The 22,559-nt window shown below is 44.5% G+C and overlaps 1 protein-coding gene across 1 annotated transcript in view; it reads right to left on the bottom strand.

The window, feature by feature from the left end:
* Positions 1 to 7,538: 7,538 nt before the first annotated feature.
* Positions 7,539 to 22,559, bottom strand: part of DOK1 (docking protein 1) — a 132,429-nt gene continuing 117,408 nt past the window's right edge. Inside the window, exon 5 of the mRNA XM_069744975.1 lies at positions 7,539 to 14,209. Coding sequence (XP_069601076.1) covers positions 12,893 to 14,209 — 1,317 coding nt within the window. The 3' untranslated portion in view covers positions 7,539 to 12,892. The remainder of the gene's footprint in view (positions 14,210 to 22,559) is intronic.

Raw genomic sequence — 22,559 nt, 5'->3', positions numbered from 1 at the left:
GAAGGCCCCCTCACAGCCGTCGGTCCAGTTGACTATATGGGGTAGCTTCTTCCTGGAAGAAGCGCCTATAGTACCCTGCAGTGCCCAGGAAGGTCATCACCTGTTTCTTGGTTAATCCTGGGGGTGGGCCAGTATGCGATCGCGTACACTTTCCCAGGCTCTGGCCTTATGGAGTTCCCGCCTACCCGGTGCCCCAGGTAGTGGACCTCTCTCATGCCCATCTGGCACTTTCCCAGCTCGATGGTCAGACCAGCTTGGTGAATTCACCTGAGCACCTCCTGAAGATGCTGCAAGTGTTCGTCCCAGTAGGAACTGAAGAGGGCAATATCATCCAAGTTTGCCACCGCGTACTTCTCCAGTCCCTGAAGCAGGTGGTTGACCATCCGCTGGAAAGTGGCAGGGGCATTCTTCATGCCGAAGGGCATAACTGTGGACTCGTACAGTCCAAATGGTGTGATAAAGGTGGACTTCTGCGCCTCAGTGCTCAGGGGAATCTGACAGTATCCTCGACTCAGATCCATTATGGTCAGATATTCTGTGCCAGCTAACTACTCAAGCAGCTTCTCGATGCACGGCATTGGATGCATGTCAGAGGCTGTGATGGCGTTGAGACCCCTGTTGTCCACGCAGAATGGGGTAGTCCGATCCTTATTTGACACGAGAACTACAGGTGGGACCAACATGCTCTTTGACCGTTGAATCACCCCCCGCTGTAACATCTCATCGCTCTCCTGGCACATAACCTGCTGCACCTCGTCGGAGATCCAATAGGGTGTTCGCCATAGTGAGTCATGATTCCTATTTCCTGGTATCCACATCGTGGACCCCGAACTCAGTCCTTCCAGGTCGGTTGGAGATCATGGTCCGGAAGGGTTCCAGTCCTTGATGGACCCACCGGCCTTGGTAGGTAAATCCTACCCGTGAAAAGATGGCCAACAGTCCATCCGCTACCTTATTTGCCCTAGTTGAGGACAGAGCCACTGCCTCTGGGAACCAGGTTGCGTAGTCTACCACAGTGAGGACGTATTGCTTTCCAGACCTGCTGGGGATGGCCAGCAGGCCCACAATGTCCACCACGATCCTCTGGAAAGGCTCCTCTATCACTGGCAAAGGGATCAGGGGAGCCTTAAGAGCCGGCCCCGCCTTCCCCACTCTGACAGATGATGCAGATGCGGCAGTAGTTTGTCACATCTGTCTCCATCTTGGGCCAATAGAAGTGTTGAGACAGCTGGGCCTTAGTTTTGCTGATGCCCAAGTGTCCAGCAAGTGGGATCTCATGGGCAATCCGCAACAAGTCACCCCTGTGACGGGGTGTGCGACAGAGCAAGCAGGGAAGGCAGACCGATGAATCCAAGAGACCTTTATTGCAACTGAGAGAATATTCCGGCAAACAGTGATCAGGTTCTTCAGCTTACAATAAGGCCGCAACAAAATAACAAATCCAGGGCGACACCCGATAATCCGACTCCAGGGAAAACAAAACACTAGTTCATAGACAGGCACCAAGATCTGGCCGCAGCAGCAGATCCTAGCTCCTCACACCACACAGGTCCCAGAAGAAAGATAGTTATATCCATAGGCTTATTGTTCCATCCTTTAGGGATCAGCCCCTTGGATGGGTGGAGGGGCTCAAACTGTCACACCTCAGCTGGGCAAAGATTTAAGAACTGGTCTTTGATCATCAGGTCTCCCAGCTGCTCAAAGGTGGTTACTGACAGTCCTTGGATCCACTGTTTAAAGTGGGTCCTGATTCCATGCACCACATCGCTGAAGCTGCTATGTGGGCCACGTTGGAGGTTCCGGAACGTTCTATGGTAAACCTCAGGTGTAAGCTGGTACTTCGTTATCAGGGCTTGCTTGATGGCCTCATAATCTTCATCTTGGTCTGGCGGGAAAGAAGCAAACGCCTCCAGAGCTTTGCCTTTAGCCCTGGGGTCAGGTATCAGGCCCACTGGTTCCCAGGCAGCCGGTTCTCTCTGCAGGCTTTCTCAAATGCCTGCAGAAAAATATACAAGTCCCCGTCCTTTTCCATCACAGGAAAGTGCTCTGGCAGGGGTTTAGGGTTCTGAGTGCTGTTGGGCTCACTGCTGGACTGGGACGACCTCGGCACCTGGAGTCAGGCTAACTCCAGCTGGTACTCCCGCTCCACTTACCACTCGGTTCTCTCCTGGTATTGCTGGATCAGCTCCTGATGTCTACTACAGTCATCGGCGGGGAGTTGTTCCAAGGCCGCCAGCAGGTTGGGGTTCAATCCGCCCTGGTTGCAAGTAGGGCCAGCATTCAGTGGTTGAACCTCTGCTGCAGCACCATTTTTGCTTGTGCTGCTTTCTGCGGCCACAGGACTCTGAGAGTGGGCTTGGTCTGGTTCAAATTGCACCAGTTCCGTGACCTATTGAGCCTTGGTTTTGTCATGGTGGTCCAGGCCGTGGTACGTGCATACTCCAACAAGAGTGTCCTTCTGCTGGGTGTACCAGGCTTCTCCTTTTGCAGCCATCATTGCCAAATAAAAGATAGGATAGAAAAATGAAGAGAAGGGAGGGGGTAAACGCAAGTACACACAATTGTCTCAGGACTAGTAAACACTGAGTTTGTTTTCCAAAACTTTTTGCGCCAAGTCCTCGCAAGAACTGTGCAAGTTTTTAACCCCTTTACCCCCAAGGGTGGTTTGCACGTTAATGACCGGGCCAATTTTTACAATTCTGACCACTGTCCCTTTATGAGGTTATAACTCTGGAACGCTTCAACGGATCCCGGTGATTCTGACATTGTTTTCTCGAGACATATTGTACTTCATGATAGTGGTAAAATTTCTTTGATATTACCTGCATTTATTTGTGAAAAAAATGGAAATTTGGCAAAAATTTAGAAAATTTCGCAATTTTCCAACTTTGAATTTTTATGCAATTAAATCACAGAGATATGTCACACAAAATACTTAATAAGTAACATTTCCCACATGTCTACTTTACATCAGCACAATTTTGGAACCAAAATTTTTTTTTGTTAGGGAGTTATAAGGGTTAAAGTTGACCAGCAATTTCTCATTTTTACAACACCATTTTTTTTTAGGGACATCTCATTTGAAATCATTTTGAGGGGTCTATATGACAGAAAATAACAAAGTGTGACACCATTCTAAAAACTGCACCCCCCAAGGTGCTCAAAACCACATTCAAGAAGTTTATTAACCCTTCAGGTGTTTCACAGGAATTTTTGGAATGTTTAAATAAAAATGAACATTTAACTTTTTTTCACAAAAAAATTTACTTCAGCTCCAATTTGTTTTATTTTACCAAGGGTAACAGGAGAAAATGGACCACAAACGTTGTTGTACAATTTGTCCTGAGTATGCCGATACCCCACATGTGGGGGTAAACCACTGTTTGGGCGCATGCCAGAGCTCGGAAGCGAAGGAGCGCCATTTGACTTTTCAATGCAAAATTGACTGGAATTGAGATGGGACGCCATGTTGCGTCTGGAGAGCCACTGATATGCCTAAACATTGAAACCCCCCACAAGTGACACCATTTTGGAAAGTAGACCCCTTAAGGAACTTATCTAGAGGTGTGGTGAGCACTTTGACCCACCAAGTGCTTCACAGAAGTTTATAATGCAGAACCGTAAAAATAAAAAATCGTTTTTTTCACAAAAATTATCTTTTCGCCCCAAATTTTTTATTTTCCCAAGGGTAAGAGAAGAAAGTGGACCCCAAAAGTTGTTGTACAATTTGTCCTGAGTACGCTGATACCCCATATGTGGGGGTAAACCACTGTTTGGGCGCATGGGAGAGCTCGAAAGGGATGGAGCGCCGTTTGACTTTTCAATGCAAAATTGACAGGAATTGAGATGGGATGCCATGTTGCGTTTGGAGAGCCACTGATGTGCCTAAACATTAAAACCCCCCACAAGTGACACCATTTTGGAAAGTAGACCCACTAAGGAACTTATCTAGATGTGTGGTAAGCACTTTGACCCACCAAGGGCTTCACAGAAGTTTATTGTAAGGACTGAGACTGCATACCTGTTTTTGTCTGTTCTTGCCCTTAGTTCTGTTGGATTCTGCCCTTACCCAAGATGGAGTGGCTGGCTTCATGGGGGCCATCTTGTTTCCTGTCTGATACTCCTTGTTTCCTGTCTGCTGCATATATAAAGGAACTCTGCACACTATACCTTGCTTGTGTATCTTGTATCTCACTTGCTGCCAAGCTCAAGGACTTGCAACCTGCTTGTTCTTCTACTCCTCGGGATACCCCGCTTGCTTCTGGATCTACGTACCACCGGAAAGACTCTGTTACTCTTCACCTGCTCTGCACCCACCTCTGCTACGGTCTGCCCCTCAGCTGGGAGCCAGCCTGAACTCTGACCTCTGGATACTGCATTGCTGGACTTGTACTTGCACCCTCGGTCTGTACTTCTAATATCTGCATATTCTTGAGACTGTTTAATTGCTTATCTGTAAAGCTGCAGTTTGCATCAGTTATCTGAAGCTCATCTTCCTACTATATATATATATATAGATATATATATATATCTTGAACTGTGATATACCGTGTTTGTCGTCATTCTGACTCACGTCATCGGTCTCCATAGAACAATAGCATAATCTTATTACATTTATAATGCAGAGCCGTAAAAATAAAACACATTTTTTCCTACAAAAATTATTTTTTAGCCCCCAGTTTTGTAGTTTCCCAAGAGTAACAGGAGAAATTGGACCCCGAACGTTGTTGTCCAATTTGTCCTGAGTGCGCTAATACCCCATATGTTGGGGGGGAACCACCGTTTGGGCGCATGGGAGAGCTCGGAAGGGAAGGAGCGCCATTTGGAATGCAGACTTAGATGGAATGGTCTGCAGGCGTCACATTGCGTTTGCAGAGCCCCTAATGTACCTAAACGGTAGAAACCCCCCACAAGTGACCCCATATTAGAAACTAGACCCCACAAGGAACTTATCTAGATATGTTGTGAGAACTTTGAACCCCCAAGTGTTTCACTACAGTTTATAACGCAGAGCCGTGAAAATAAAAAATCCTTTTCTTTCTCACAAAAATTATTTTTTAGCCCCCAGTTTTGTATTTTCCCAAGGGTAACAGGAGAAATTGGACCCCAAAAGTTGTTGTCCAATTTGTCCTGAGTACGCTGATACCCCATATGTGCACACGGGAGAGCTCGGAAGTGAAGGAGCATTGTTTTACTTTTTCAACGCAGAATTGGCTGGAATTGAGATCGGACGCCATGTCGCGTTTGGAGAGCCCCTGATGTGTCTAAACAGTGGAAACCCCCCAATTATAACTGAAACCCTAATCCAAACACATCCCTAACTCTAATCCCAACAGTAACCCTAACCACACCTCTAACCCTGACACACCACTAACCCTAATCCCAACCCTATTCCCAACCGTAAATGTAATCTAAACCCTAACTGTAACTTTAGCCCCAACCCAAACTGTAGCCCTAGTACTAACCCTAGCCCTAACCCTAATCCTAACCCTAGCCCTAACCCTAGCCCTAACCCTAGCCCTAACCCTAGCCCTAACCCTAGCCCTAACCCTAGCCCTAACCCTAACGGGAGAATGGAAATAAATACATTTTTTTAATTTTTCCCTAACTAAGGGGGTGATGAAGGGGGGTTTGATTTACTTTTATAGCTATTTTTTTAGCGGATTTTTATAATTGGCAGCCGCCACACACTGAAAGACGCTTTTTATTGCAAAAAATATTTTTTGCGTTACCACATTTTGAGAGCTATAATTTTTCTATATTTTGGTCCACAGAGTCATGTGAGGTCTTGTTTTCTGCGGGACGAGTTGACGTTTTTATTGGTAACATTTTCGGCACGTGACATTTTTTGATCGCTTTTTATTCCGATTTTTGTGAGGCAGTATGACCGAAAACCAGCTATTCGTGAATTTCTTTTGGGGGAGGCGTTTATACCGTTCCGCGTTTGGTAAAATTGATAAATCAGTTTTATTCTTCGGGTCAGTACGATTACAGCGATACCTCATTTATATCATTTTTTTTATGTTTTGGCGCTTTTATACGATAACTATTTTATAGAGAAAATAATTATTTTTGCATCGCTTTATTCTGAGGACTATAACTTTTTTATTTTTTTGCTGATGATGCTGTGTGGCGGCTCGTTTTTTGCGGGACAAGATGACGCTTTCAGCGGTACCATGGTTATTTATATCTGTCTTTTTGAGCGCGTGTTATTCCACTTTTTGTTCGGCGGTATGATAATAAAGCGTTGTTTTTTGCCTCTTTCTTTTTTTCTCACGGTGTTTACTGAAGGGGTTAACTGGTGATATAGTTTTATAGGTGGGGTCGTTACGGACGCGGCGATACTAAATATGTGTACCTTTATTGTTTGTTTGTTTTTTTATTTAGATAGAGAAATGAATTTACGGGAATAATATATATATATTTTTTCATTATTTAGGAATGTTTTTTAATTTTTTTTACACGTGTGGAAATGTTTTTTTTTACTTTGTCCCAGGTGGGGACATCACAGATCGGTGATCTGACAGTGTGCACAGCACTCTGTCAGATCGGTGATCTCACTTAGAGCAGTGCAGCCTTCACAGTACCTGCTCTGAGCAGGCACTGTGAAGCCACCTCCCTCCCTGCAGGACCCGGATGCCACGGCCATCTTGGATCCGGGGCCTGCAGCGAGGAAGGAGGTAGGAGACCCTTGCAGCAACGCGATCACATCGCGTTACTGCAGGGGGGGCTCAGGGAAGCCCGCAGGGAGCCCCCTCCCTGGGAAGCTTCCCTGTACCGCCGGCACATCGCGATCATGTTTGATCGCGGTGTGCCGGGGGTTAATGTGCCGGGGGCGGTCCGTTACCGCTCCTGGCACATAGTGCCGGACGTCAGCTGCGATAGGCAGCTGACACCCGGCCGCGCTCCCCCCGTGAGCGCGGCCGATCGCGCTGGACGTACTATTCCATCCTTGGGAATTAGGGCCCACCCCACATGGACAGAATAGTACGTCCAATGGCAGAAAGGGGTTAATGAGAGGAATGATTGCTCAAACCCGATCACTAATGCTCTATGATCCCACTGCGCTGGCACCAATATGTCACGGTTCACTGGGAGGATACCTTTATCTTCCCCACCACTCACACCAATTTGTCACGAACCGGGGTTGTTTGGTTGCCCAGTTCTTTCTGAAGGGGATTTATCTATATCCCACTCCCCAGTTCCGGTTTGGAACTTGCAGCTCTCTGGCACCCCCCCTTACCCTCAGGTCAGACCGGGTATTGCACCTAGGGTAATTTGTCGCCAGAAAGGATACCTTACTTTGTACTGGCTAATGGGCACATTGTAGTGAGGGCGATATAACTACTCCCACTCAGGCGGGAACAATAATTATCAATGCCGACGGTCGCTACAAAGCCTCCCAACCGCTCAGGACAAATCCGCTGCCACCAGCTCCGATTTCTTCATTATTGATGGGGCCGGAGCCAACCCAGATTAGTAGCGTAATTCACTTCAGAGGACGTGACAGTACGTTATAGAGCAAGGAGAGACAAAGCTAGTAATTTTATATTTTACTCCAAAAAAGGTAGGCAGTGTTTACAAAGGTATGAAAAGATCTTATAAAGAAGACAAGTATCGTATGTACAGTACAATTACAAATAAAAAGGGATTAAAGTTGAAAAGAACACTTACATTTTGTTATGTCATATCATTTCCTGGCTGACCGTGTGCTGTGGGGGAAGGGAAAGCATATTTCGAGATGCATCACCCCTGTATAGCAGATAGACCCCGGACAAAAGACACGTGAAGACTGCTGCTTCACTCACTTATTTCCTAGCCTAAAACCAAAGCACTCCCCCCTGTGGTGACCTCACTTAGAGGCTGAATCCTCCCGTTTTCTTAGAGTTATGGCAACCATTTTTATACATATCTCGCTGTATGAACCTTGTATATGAAAGACAATGATCAGGAGGTGCACTACGTCAGGGGGATTCTTTTAAGTATAAACACGGTGTAGTCACACCACCCGCTTACGGAGAAACCCGCTCCTTGCACTCGTTTTGTTTAGCTTCTAGAGATTTCAGGGGGTTATAGATCTATTGATTGATATCCGGAATATATAATCCTTATATCTCTAGCCCTGATCGGTGCCATTAGACATAACTTTCAAAGAACAATAGAGTCCCATGCCTTTTGGAACAGGCTGTACCAATTTTGGCTGGTATTAGGTGGGAGGGGGGCAATGAGGCATTTAGGGAGAGACTCTTTCAAAGCACAGGGCCATGTAAATTCTTCAGTGAAGCTGGCAGGCTCAGGGGGGAGGGAGAAAGTGTGGCTTAGAATTCCAGCCCTGTGCTGGCAGGCAGACAATGACAATGGGGATGCTTGAGGACAAATCATAGACAGTGTGATGAGCAGACCACAGGAGAGCAAATAAGATCTGTGATTATAGGTAGGAAGGTTGTGGGGGAATAGGTCAGAGATGTTTGAAAATTACACAATAAAGTATACAAGGTATTCTAAACTGAATTCAGTGAAAGAATTGGTAGAAGTAGTAGAGTATCTAGGGTAGGGGTGAATTACCTGGTGTTAGGAGTGTTATTCAGGAGGCCTCAAATAAGGTTATTTCAGTTGAGGTGGGAGATGATCACGCCATGAACTAAAATATTAGTAGATTAAGGGTTGAGGAAGTGATGAATTCTGAAAATATTCTTGAGCTGGAGGTGGTCGGGCTGTCTTGTGAGAAGGACAGGGCAGAATCAAAGGTTTCTCAAAGGCAGTGGACTTGTGATACAGAGGAAAGTGTGATCATTTATAGTGACATATAGATCTGTTGGGGGGGTCAAGGAAACGATGGTAAGAGGAGTTGTTTTGTCCAAATTAAGTATTAGAAATTGCAGGGAGTAGGAAGATACGGCTGATAGACACTCTGGGATTCCGGACAGCAGAGAGGTGACGTCTGGGCTGAGAAGTAGATCAGAGTGTCATCAGTGTATAGATGTTACTGGAAGCCATGAGGCTTTATGAGATGTGCCAGGCCACAGGTATAGATGGAAAAGAGCGGGCGTCCAGGACAAAGCCTTGAGGGACACCAACAAAGAAAAGGCGGGAAGAGAAGGTACTGTGGGAGTGGGAGACACTAAGTGTGCAGCTGGTGCGGTGTGAGGAGGTCCAGGAGAGTGTATCTGTGTTAGATGTATTATAAGATGATAAGGTCGTCACCATTACTGCAGTCCTAAATCTATGTGGTGTTTTATGTTTTACTGCTAAAATTTATGGAAAAATTACTGTTCAATGATTGGATATAGCAAGCGATTGTATCAGGAATTGTGGTGTTTCTTTTTGGTGGGATAGTTTTCATTGGTGCCATTAAGAGTCCACGTAATTTCCTATTTAGAGAACATCTGTGCTCTATAAAAACTGGACAAGGTTAGTTAAGCCTAAATCTTAGACCTAGGAATCCACTGATCCCCATGTACGGACGGATATTTGAGTCTACAGACATGCGATGCTAGAGTATTTCTCACAGTGGGGGCTCTTACAACATGGATGCTACATGGTGGTCTCTGTAGATATTGGTTTGTCATCTTTTCGACATTGCATAATTACATTTGTCATCATTGATAACATTCAGGTGATTGATTACAGCATGTTATGGGTTGATGGCATGGCATTTTCCCATCAGGCCCGAGGAGCGTCATGGACCATCAGAACGGCCATAGGGCATGTGCGATTTCCAGGTGTTCCCGGCCTTTTTTTGCATCATAGTAACATAGTTTTTAAGGTTGAAGGAAGACTTAAGTCCATCTAGTTCAACCCATATCCTAACCTAACATGCCCTAACATGTTGGTCCAGAAGAAGGAAAAAAACCCATGCAGCAAACACTGAGCACAGCACTTCAGCTCCTTTATTGAGTCGCGTCATTTACATCCCTTGTTACTGTTATCTGGGGATTGAAGCGAAGCGCCCACGCCATTGTCACGGGGTGAGGCATGCTGTTGGCGCAGGGTTCTCGGCACGACCCTGACACAATAGCCCTGTGAAGCGAGCTGGGCCTCTCTGTAACAAATCGCAGCAACCAACAGGAGAAGGCTGGTTTTTCTTGGTTCTCCACCATTGAAGCACTAACGAGTCTTTCTCATAGACGGCACTATAATCATTGTAAGGACTTAGTTGCAGGCTGTTCCGTCAGGACATAAATGCATCTGAGTCGTAACGCCCCTATTGGTGGTATCCATCATACTGATGCATATCTGTTATGTGATGTCTGCCACACACCCACATCTGACCGGCCAGAATATGTGTAGGCATTGATGTGGATGGTGGTTGGAGCCAGATGGGTTCTTACGACACGGAGGACTGCAATCATTGACATCCCGGTGAGTGGATACTGATATGCAGCTTGTGTGCATTCATGTCCTGGGCGGTCAGGATCACACTTCTGTTTGTAAGACAGCTATAAATATCCTGGAGACCGTAGTGTCACACATCATATACAGGAAGTGGTTAGAGCTCTGCTGATGGGCCGGTCGCGAGGAGTGATCATGGCGCTCGTCATTGCATGCCCTGCTGGGTTAGGTATTAGAGAATTATTGATGATGGGACGCAGCCGTTTATGGCACTGTCTCTCTGTCTCAGGATCTGTAAAACTTCCCTTCCAGCCGGGGTGTAAAAAGGCCAATCTGAGCAGTTCTCAGAACATTGACTCCATTAATAAGAGATTACTGCTGAAATTGGTTGAAATCCATAAATCATCGTGTAGCAGGCTCATGGACTTGTGTTCATCTCCATCCAATCTCCTCTATCTCTCAGCATCAACCAAATACCTTTGTGCCTCTTTCAGAACACACTAGATTCCTGGTGGCCTTTCGAAACAGCTGTCTGGCATTGTGCTTTCATTTATTCTACAAGAACACTAAGCCTTTTCTTATTTCTTATGGGTATGGTACGTAGGTCACTTTGGCCTACAACCAGAATTGTCCCTATGCCATTTATATGAAATCGGCTGACCATCTAATTTGTTCAGGGGCCTGCCAACTCTTCCCCAACAGATGTTGTGGAGGAGAGGAACCCCAGCTGTGGTAAACTTTGTCCTGACAATGCATGGGTATGGAGGAGTTGAAAGAGATTTCTGTTATTATGGGAGTATGGGCACCTCAGGGCACACAGTAGCGCCCAGCACTCAACTTCAGGGACATTAATTGTAACAGGAGACAATGATATGTTGCTCCTGACTGCGGGTCTCAGACACAGAATATGTCTCATTACTGCCTTATATCAGACCACAGAGTATCTTGGGGTCACGGGATATACATGGCTCAGTAACAGAAATGTACACACGTGTCCTATACTATTGTCAGAAATCATTAGAACCACAGCAATTTATTCACTGTATTATAAAAATGTACACATCATCCAGGAAACTGGCAATGGAGTCTCGTGGTGGTTCTATTAACTATACAGTAGTATAATATCTGCTGGGAAATAGATGGATCACAAGTCTGTGTGGAAGATATCTGGTTATATACAGATAGACAACTACCTAGGAACAGTCATTGCAATCTGACGTACGAGAACAGTTATTTAATATCCGTGAAAAGTCATTACAATCCAAGGTCCGAGAACAGTCATTATAATCCAAGGTCTGGGAACAGTCACTACAATCCAAGGTCCGATAACAGTAATTATAATCCAAGGTCCGAGAACAGTCATTACAATCCAAGGTCCGAGAACAGTCATTACAATCCAAGGTCTGGGAACAGTCATTACAATCCAAGGTCCGAGAACAGTCATTATAATCCAAGGTCTGGGAACAGTCATTACAATCCAAGGTCCGAGAACAATCATTACAACCCAAGCTCGAGAACAGTCGTTACAATCCAAGGTCTGGGAACAGTCATTACAATCCAAGGTCCAAGAACAATCATTACAACCCAAGCTCGAGAACAGTCGTTACAATCCAAGGTCCGGGAACAGTCATTACAATCCAAGGTCCGAGAACAGTCATTATAATCCAAGGTCTGCGAACAGTCATTACAATCCAAGGTCTGGGAACAGTCATTACAATCCAAGGTCTGGGAACAGTCATTACAATCCAAGGTCTGGGAACAGTCATTACAATCCAAGGTCTGGGAACAGTCATTACAATCCAAGGTCTGGGAACAGTCATTACAATCCAAGGTCTGGGAACAGTCATTACAATCCAAGGTCTGGGAACAGTCATTACAATCCAAGGTCTGGGAACAGTCATTACAATCCAAGGTCTGGGAACAGTCATTACAATCCAAGGTCTGGGAACAGTCATTACAATCCAAGGTCTGGGAACAGTCATTACAATCCGAGGTATGAGAACAGTTATTACATTTCAAGGTCCGAGAATAATCATTAGAATCCAAGGTCCTAAAACAGTTATTAAAATCTAAGGCTCGAGAACAATCATTAAAATCCAAGGTCCAAGAACAATCATTACAATCCACGGTCCGAGAATAATCGTTACAATCCAAGGTCCGAGAATAATCGTTACAATCCAAGGTCCGAGAACAGTCATTACAATAGAAGAGCAGTCACTAGCAAAGGTTGTTCAGTGATGTAAACATCTGTGGATACATGTTTTGAATCTCACAAGACAAGTGTTCCCAAAAGACATCTGGAGCGCCGCAAGTGGGAAGCAGAAGAAGCTAGCAGTGGATATTGATCAGCTCAGAGGGTGAACCCCAATGATCAGTGTTTTCATCCAGGAGACAAATATCTTACCCTATTGTGTCCATAACAGCAGCTTTATAACAGCCCCCCTCCCTAGCTGTGGCTGCAACCTCAAATAAGAGCAAGTCGAGTTTATTACTGCTCATCAGAGCAAAGCCCACAAACTAATTTATATCCGAATATTTAGACGAACAAGCAGTGTTCTTATCACAAAACCCCCAATTCCTCATAGATTAGATCATCAGACATTTCCTTTTCTGAACCCTGCAGAGGTTGAACTGCTTTGGGTACTGGTACTGAGATGCTCGTCACGTTGTCCACATCCTGATGGGTTACTGAACTTTGACATGTAGCAGGATGAGATCCATTTGATGGTGTCTCATGTTCAGGTGTGTTGGATGTATACTGTGATGGCTGAAAGTGCAGTTTGACCATCAATGTGGGAGGTGGTGTGGACTGTGGTTTTGGTGGCAAGCGAGGCATAGATTTTGGTTTAGTTTCCTTGGTCTCTACTGTCCCTGGTTTTAGCACTTGACTATACATAGGTTCTGAGTTTCCATTGTTGTTATTGCTGTTTGTCTGGGTAACTTGAGCTGGAAGAGATGCCTTCTCAAAGTCGTCTTCCTTCCCTGGAGGTTTTGGTAAGAGTTTTCCTTGAGGTTTCGGAGCAGGGATTGGTTTTGGACCAGGTTTGTTACGTGGTGGATTGCGTTTACCTGTAAAGTTTGGCACAGAGTAGTCATCGGAGTTGGGATTGTATGGGTACTCGTATCCCACCTTTTCATTACTGGCTTGCTTTCTCCAGGCTGCAGCCTCAGTTTGTACTTCTGAGTATAATTGAAGAGGACTGGTTGTTTGTGCTATACCCTCAGGCTCATCATATATATGCTCCTCACCTCCTTTCCGCAGTATTGGAGGACCCATAGGATTTGCACTGATATTTTCTCCCACAACTTCATATCCAACTTGTTCGTAGAGGTCTGAGTAGAGAGGAGAGGCAGCATTTCTCTCCTTGTGAAACCTCACATCTTTACCGGTCATGCTATCCACAGGATCTGAATACAGAGGATCAATGTGAGGATTCAGCCCCTTGACTAAATCTTTGGGTTCGGAATAGACCATCAGGTGCTCGGGGTCTCCAGAGTGACAGCTTAGAGACCGAGAGACTGGAGAGCGTGGGGGAGTGTTAGTCTTCCCTGGAGTCACTCTCAAAGATGTGTGGTCAAGCAAGTGCTGGGGCTGAGCAGGTTTAGCCACCGGGAGGTTAGGAAGAGCTCTGCCTTTAAGTGACTTCTCCTCCACATCCTTTCTAGCCTGGATGTCAGAACCACCAGAGTCCGAACCCAGTGAAGTGTTATCTGTCTCTATGTCCAGAGTGGGACAGCTGAGACGGTTTTCTGAACCTTGCTGAGCCCGGATGGAACTTTCAACTTTCTGAAAAATCTCATGACCTTGTGAAGTCTCAAAAGTAAAATTTCCAGGACCAGACTGACATCTTCTGCCGGCTTCAAAAGAGAACATGACCTGAAAGAGAAATATAAAAAAAAATCATTTTCATTGTGGAGAACTGGATGGACAAATGTCTTTTTTCGGCCTTACTAACTATGAGAAGCGTCTCCATTCAAACCAACCAATATATTATGTCTGAGGGGTTGTCACAGCCCCACCACTTGTTACTGACATCACTGATATCAGGTTGGGTGGAAATTATTCTGATATTAAAGGAAATATCTTCAGGAACAAGTAGATGTGGACCATCTGTGAATCACGAAAACAGATTAAAAGAATGTCCACATACTTCCAACAAGAGTTGTCCTTTCACCGTACATGAGATCATGTCTAAAGAGGAAGAAAGCAGGTGGATGACATGAATAGGACGTCTACATTATCTCTCCTTCGGTGACAGCCACTGCCGCTGCTCCCAAATGGTTCCCCTTCCATGCGGGGATGCCACCATACTCACTGCCCCGCTCATCCTCCTCCTCCTGTGCACGCTGCAATGACGTCCGGCAGGACGCACATGCTCCCTGGCCTTTAAAGGGGCAGAGTGCGCACTTGCAAAGATGCCCCCAACCAATGTATGGGAGGCATCTTGTATAAAAGGCAATGTCCCCCCTGGGGAAGGCGCCTGAGCCAGCCCTATAGGTTATTAGTGGTATTGTGTGCAATTGTATGTTGCCAGCTGCCTTGTCCTTAGTGTAATACAGTTATTTCCCTGTCCTGTCCTGTCCTGTCCTGGTGGTTTTGTAGCACAACAAAGAAACCTATGTATGGAACTCAACCGATATGTGTCTGACATATGAAGGGTAAGAATCTTAACCAATTTAAAAATTAGTATAAAAGCAAAATGGAATATAACCATTCCTTTATTACAATTATAACGGGCAAAAAATGGCACAAACAGAAATGTGCCTGTACCTGGAGGTGAGTATAAACTATGTGCTAAAATACATATATACGTACGGTATGTATATCAAGATATGCAAGAAAACATACACTGGCGACAATAAAACGGACGCAGAAAAGGTCAGGTATATATATAAGGAAAAATGATTAGCTCGATCCACACGGCACACAAAAGTGCATCAAAAGGTATATATACAGTGCAACATAAATATATGTAAAAGCGCAAAAAAGTGCATGTAGTGAAATATTTAAAAATGAAGAGTGCAAAAATGTAAGTAAAGTGCACTAGTGCTAAAACAGATATGTGTGAGGCATATTAGGGTAAGAGGTAACAGTATATACGCCAGAAAAATAGTGCTAATATAGGTGAACTATATGGATGTTGGCGGGACCGAGCAACAAGAGTAATGAAATGTATACCTTGTCCTTAAAGGGACTCTGTCACCTGAATTTGGCGGGACTGGTTTTGGGTCATATGGGCGGAGTTTTCGGGTGTTTGATTCACCCTTTCCTTACCCCGCTGGCTGCATGCTGGCTGCAATATTGGATTGAAGGTCATTCTCTGTCCTCCATAGTACACGCCTGCGCAAGGCAAGATTGCCTTGTGCAGGCATGTACTATGGAGGACAGAGAATCAACTTCAATCCAATATTGCAGCCAGCATGCAGCCAGCGGGTAAGGAAAGGGTGAATCAAACACCCGAAAACTCCGCCCATATGACCCAAAACCAGTCCCGCCAAATTCAGGTGACAGAGTCCCTTTAAGGTACCTTCACACATAACGATATAGATAACGATATTGTTGCAACGTCACGCTTTTTGTGATGTAGCAACGATCCCGCTAACGATCTCGTTATGTGTGACAGCGACCAATGATCAGGCTCCTGCTGGGAGATCGTTGGTCGCTGGGGAATGATCAGGACCTTTTTTTTGGTCGCTGATCACCCGCTGTCATCGCTGAATCTACGTGTGTGACGCCGATCCAGCGATGTGTTCACTGGTAACCAGGGTAAATATCGGGTTACTAAGTGCAGGGCCGCGCTTAGTAACCCGATATTTACCCTGGTTACCATTGTAAAAGTAAAAAAAAAAAAAAGCAGTACATACTCACATTCTGATGTCTGTCACGTCCCCCGCCGTCAGCTTCCCTGCACTGACTGTCAGCGCCGGCCGTAACAGCGGTGACATCACCGCTGTGCTCTGCTTTACGGCCGGCGCTGACACAGTCAGCTGACGGCGGGGGACGTGACAGACATCGGAATGTGAGTATGTACTGCTTTTTTTTTTTTTTAATTTTACAATGGTAACCAGGGCCCTGCGCTTAGTAACCCGATGTTTACCCTGGTTACCCAAGGACTTTGGCATCGTTGAAGACCGTTTCAACGATGCCGAAGTCGTTCTCCTAATTGTTGGTCGCTGGAGAGAGCTGTCTGTGTGACAGCTCCCCAGCGACCACACAACGACTTACCAACGATCATGGCCAGGTCGTATCGCTGGTCATGATCGTTGGTAAGTCGTTTAGTGCAACGGTACCTTTAGAAAGGTCCAATCCTCCAGGTACAGAGCACCCCGACGCGCGTTTCGGACTTGGTCCTTCGTCAGGGGGTGGTGTACAGGGGGAACCGGAGATCTATTTATACCTATGTACGTATCGCCGATGAATGGGGCAGAAGCGTAAGGGCGCGTGCGCCACCAGGAGGACCCGGAAGTGTGCAGCGCTCGCATCACGCGACCCGGCAGTAAAGAGGCTGCCATGGTAACAAAGACGCAAGATGCACTACCAACGGGACACAGGCAGCGCATGCGCACAGCAACGGCACCGAAACATGGGCGGATGCAGAAGAAACGGAAAAGAGGATAACTGCATATAACATGTGCGTGTATATGGACAGGATGCTGATTATGTGTATGTGAGGATGTGAAAGGTGCAAATACTAAATAAGGGAAGGATGGGGCGGTAATTACGGCTCACAAAAACCGAGAGGGATGTCACTAGTGCCCAAGTGAAAAAAGATATGAGAAAAAAATAAAAAAAAAAAAAAAAAAATATATATAATGGTTGAAACAAATATGAGAGATAGTGAAAAGTAAATATTATATGTGTAGATAACTACATAATTGAACAAAAACATAAAAAATGTACTATAAGAGCATGTGACTGATATAAAGCATACAAATAAATAGAATGAAAACAAAATGACAAAATGAAAAAATATAAATAAATATAATAGGTAAAGTCCAATTCTATTCAAATGAAGCTGCCACGTCCAGAGCGGCTAGAAAGGTGCTAGATACATCAACATGGATGCATCAGGCAGTCCAGGATGAGCACCATCATATCCGAACAAGGAACACAAATAGAAATAACAAAATAAGAAAAATAATCCAAATAAGTAAAGTCCAATTGTGTTCGAAGGAGCTGTCCCGTACTTTTAAAAAAAAGTAAAAAATAAAAAATAATAATGTAATATATTATTTATTATTTTGTACTTGTTATTATTTATTTTTTCTATATAATTTATTTTTATCCGTTATTTTTCGTATTTTATATTTTTTTGGGACTCAGACTATACACATGTGCTTTTATATGATTTTAATATTTATATTTTTAATTTATTTCTAGTATATTATATGGTGATTTCTTGTGATTATTCCTGGCAACCTCCTCTCTTTTTTTGAAACGGATGTGACGGTGCCCACTCTGGATTTTCTGATGCATCCCTGTTGATGGATCTCGCGCCTTTGAGCCCCTCTGGACGGGACAGCTCCTTTCATCGGCGATATGTACATATGTATAAATAGATCTCCGGTTCCCCCTGTACACCACCCCCTGACGAAGGACCAAGTCCGAAACGCGCGTCGGGGTGCGCTGTACCTGGAGGATCGAACCTTTCTAAGGACAAGGTATACATTTCATTACTCTTGTTGCTCGGTCCCGCCAACATCCATATAGTTCACCTATATTAGCACTATTTTTCTGGCGTATATACTGTTACCTCTTACCCCAATATGCCTCACACATATCTGTTTTAGCACTAGTGCACTTTACTTGCATTTTTGCACTCTTCATTTTTAAATATTTCACTACATGCACTTTCTTGCGGTTTTGCATATATTTGTGTTGCACTGTATATATACCTTTTGATGCACTTTTGTGTGCCGTGTGGATCGAGCTAATCATTTTTCCTTATATATATACCTGACCTTTTCTGCGTCCGTTTTATTGTCGCCAGTGTATGTTTTCTTGCATATCTTGATATACATACCGTACGTATATATGTATTTTAGCACATAGTTTATACTCACCTCCAGGTGCAGGCACATTTCTGTTTGTGACATTTTTTGCCCGTTATAATTGTAATAAAGGCATGGTTATATTCCATTTTGCTTTTATACTAATTTTTAAATTGGTTAAGATTCTTACCCTTCATATGTCAGACACATATCGGTTGAGTTCCATACATACAGTTAAGTCCATATATATTTGGACAGAGACAACATTTTTCTAATTTTGGTTATAGACATTACCACAATGAATTTTAAACAAAACAATTCAGATGCAGTTGAAGTTCAGACTTTCAGCTTTCATTTGAGGGTATCCACATTAAAATTGGATGAAGGGTTTAGGAGTTTCAGCTCCTTAACATGTGCCACCCTGTTTTTAAAGGGACCAAAAGTAATTGGACAGATTCAATAATTTTAAATAAAATGTTCATTTTTAGTACTTGGTTGAAAACCCTTTGTTGGCAATGACTGCCTGAAGTCTTGAACTCATGGACATCACCAGACGCTGTGTTTCCTCCTTTTTGATGCTCGGCCTTCACTGCGGTGGTTTTCAGTTGCTGTTTGTTTGTGGCCTTTCTGCCTGAAGTTAAGTCTTTAACAAGTGAAATGCTGCTCAATTGGGGTGAGATCAGGTGACTGACTTGGCCATTCCAGAATATTCCACTTCTTTGCTTTAATAAACTCCTGGTTGCTTTGGCTTTATGTTTTGGGTCATTGTCCATCTGTAGTATGAAACGACGACCAATCAGTTTGGCTGCATTTGGCTGGATCTGAGCACACAGTATGGCGGCTCTGAATACCTCAGAATTCATTCTTCTGTCCTGTGTCCCATCATCAATAATCACTAGTGGCCCAGTGCCACTGGCCGCCATGCATGCCCGCGCCATCACACTGCCTCCGCCGGGTTTATGCATGCCCGCGCCATCACACTGCCTCCGCCGGGTTTATGCATGCCCGCGCCATCACACTGCCTCCGCCGGGTTTATGCATGCCCGCGCCATCACACTGCCTCCGCCGGGTTTATGCATGCCCGCGCCATCACACTGCCTCCGCCGGGTTAATGCATGCCCGCGCCATCACACTGCCTCCGCCGGGTTTATGCATGCCCGCGCCATCACACTGCCTCCGCCGGGTTTATGCATGCCCGCGCCATCACACTGCCTCCGCCGGGTTTATGCATGCCCGCGCCATCACACTGCCTCCGCCGGGTTTATGCATGCCCGCGCCATCACACTGCCTCCGCCGGGTGTTACAGATGATGTGGTGCTTTGGATCATGAGCTGTACCGCGCCTTCGCCATACTTTTCTCTTTCCATCATTCTGGTAGAGGTTGATCTTGGTTCCATCTGTCCATAGAATGTTCTTCCAGAACTGTGCGGCTTTTTTAGATGTTTTTTAGCCTTTTTATTCTTGATGCTTATGAGTGGCTGCACCGTGCAGTGAACCCTCTGTAGTTACTTTCATGCAGTCTTCTCTTTATGGTAGATTTGGATATTGATACGCCGACCTCCTGGAGAGTGTTGGTCACTTGGTCGGCTGTTGTGAAGGGGTTTCTCTCCACCATGGAGATTATTCTGCGATCATTCACCACTGTTGTCTTCCGTGGGCGCCCAGGTCTTTTTGCATTGATGAGTTCACCAGCGCTTTCTTTCTTTCTCAGGATAAACCAAACTGTAGATTTTGCCACTCCTAATATTGTAGCAATTTCTCAGATCGTTTTTTTTCTGTTTTCGCAGCTTAATGATGGCTTGTTTCACCTGCATGGAGAGATCCTTTACCGCATGTTCACTTCACAGCAAAACCTTCTAAATGCAGCACCAATCCTCAAATCAACTCCAGGCCTTTTATCTGCTTAATTGAGAATGACATAACGAAGGGATTGCCCACACCTGTCCATGAAATAGCCTTGGACTCAATTGTCCAATTACTTTTGGTCCCTTTATAAACAGGGTGGCAAAATACAGAATTAAGAATACAGATAATAAATGGGAAATGTTTAAGAACATCCTAAATAGGCAGTGTAAGCGGTTTATACCTTGTGGGAATAAAAGGACTAGAAATAGGAAAAACCCAATGTGGCTAAACAAGGAAGTAAGACAGGCAATTAACAGTAAAAAGAAAGCATTTGCACTACTAAAGCAGGATGGCACCATTGAAGCTCTAAAAAACTATAGGGAGAAAAATACTTTATCTAAAAAACTAATTAAAGCTGCCAAAAAGGAAACAGAGAAGCACATTGCTAAGGAGAGTAAAACTAATCCCAAACTGTTCTTCAACTATATCAATAGTAAAAGAATAAAAACTGAAAATGTAGGCCCCTTAAAAAATAGTGAGGAAAGAATGGTTGTAGATGACGAGGAAAAAGCTAACATATTAAACACCTTCTTCTCCACGGTATTCACGGTGGAAAATGAAATGCTAGGTGAAATCCCAAGAAACAATGAAAACCCTATATTAAGGGTCACCAATCTAACCCAAGAAGAGGTGCGAAACCGGCTAAATAAGATTAAAATAGATAAATCTCCGGGTCCGGATGGCATACACCCACGAGTACTAAGAGAACTAAGTAATGTAATAGATAAACCATTATTTCTTATTTTTAGGGACTCTATAGCGACAGGGTCTGTTCCGCAGGACTGGCGCATAGCAAATGTGGTGCCAATATTCAAAAAGGGCTCTAAAAGTGAACCTGGAAATTATAGGCCAGTAAGTCTAACCTCTATTGTTGGTAAAATATTTGAAGGGTTTCTGAGGGATGTTATTCTGGATTATCTCAATGAGAATAACTGTTTAACTCCATATCAGCATGGGTTTATGAGAAATCGCTCCTGTCAAACCAATCTAATCAGTTTTTATGAAGAGGTAAGCTATAGACTGGACCACGGTGAGTCATTGGACGTGGTATATCTCGATTTTTCCAAAGCGTTTGATACCGTGCCGCACAAGAGGTTGGTACACAAAATGAGAATGCTTGGTCTGGGGGAAAATGTGTGTAAATGGGTTAGTAACTGGCTTAGTGATAGAAAGCAGAGGGTGGTTATAAATGGTATAGTCTCTAACTGGGTCGCTGTGACCAGTGGGGTACCGCAGGGGTCAGTATTGGGACCTGTTCTCTTCAACATATTCATTAATGATCTGGTAGAAGGTTTACACAGTAAAATATCGATATTTGCAGATGATACAAAACTATGTAAAGCAGTTAATACAAGAGAAGATAGTATTCTGCTACAGATGGATCTGGATAAGTTGGAAACTTGGGCTGAAAGGTGGCAGATGAGGTTTAACAATGATAAATGTAAGGTTATACACATGGGAAGAAGGAATCAATATCACCATTACACACTGAACGGGAAACCACTGGGTAAATCTGACAGGGAGAAGGACTTGGGGATCCTAGTTAATGATAAACTTACCTGGAGCAGCCAGTGCCAGGCAGCAGCTGCCAAGGCAAACAGGATCATGGGGTGCATTAAAAGAGGTCTGGATACACATGATGAGAGCATTATACTGCCTCTGTACAAATCCCTAGTTAGACCGCACATGGAGTACTGTGTCCAGTTTTGGGCACCGGTGCTCAGGAAGGATATAATGGAACTAGAGAGAGTACAAAGGAGGGCAACAAAATTAATAAAGGGGATGGGAGAACTACAATACCCAGATAGATTAGCGAAATTAGGATTATTTAGTCTAGAAAAAAGACGACTGAGGGGCGATCTAATAACCATGTATAAGTATATAAGGGGACAATACAAATATCTCGCTGAGGATCTGTTTATACCAAGGAAGGTGACGGGCACAAGGGGGCATTCTTTGCGTCTGGAGGAGAGAAGGTTTTTCCACCAACATAGAAGAGGATTCTTTACTGTTAGGGCAGTGAGAATCTGGAATTGCTTGCCTGAGGAGGTGGTGATGGCGAACTCAGTCGAGGGGTTCAAGAGAGGCCTGGATGTCTTCCTGGAGCAGAACAATATTGTATCATACAATTAGGTTCTGTAGAAGGACGTAGATCTGGGGATTTATTATGATGGAATATAGGCTGAACTGGATGGACAAATGGCTTTTTTCGGCCTTACTAACTATGTTACTATGTTACTATGTTAAGGAGCTGAAACTCCTAAACCCTTCACCCAATTTTAATGTGGATACCCTCAAATGAAAGCTGAAAGTCTGAACTTCAACTGCAT

This window comes from Ranitomeya imitator, chromosome 1 (genome assembly GCF_032444005.1).
Source record: "Ranitomeya imitator isolate aRanImi1 chromosome 1, aRanImi1.pri, whole genome shotgun sequence".
Taxonomy (NCBI): domain Eukaryota; kingdom Metazoa; phylum Chordata; class Amphibia; order Anura; family Dendrobatidae; genus Ranitomeya; species Ranitomeya imitator.
The sequence above is the reverse complement of the archived record's forward strand: the minus strand, read 5'-3'. Positions and strand labels throughout refer to the sequence as shown.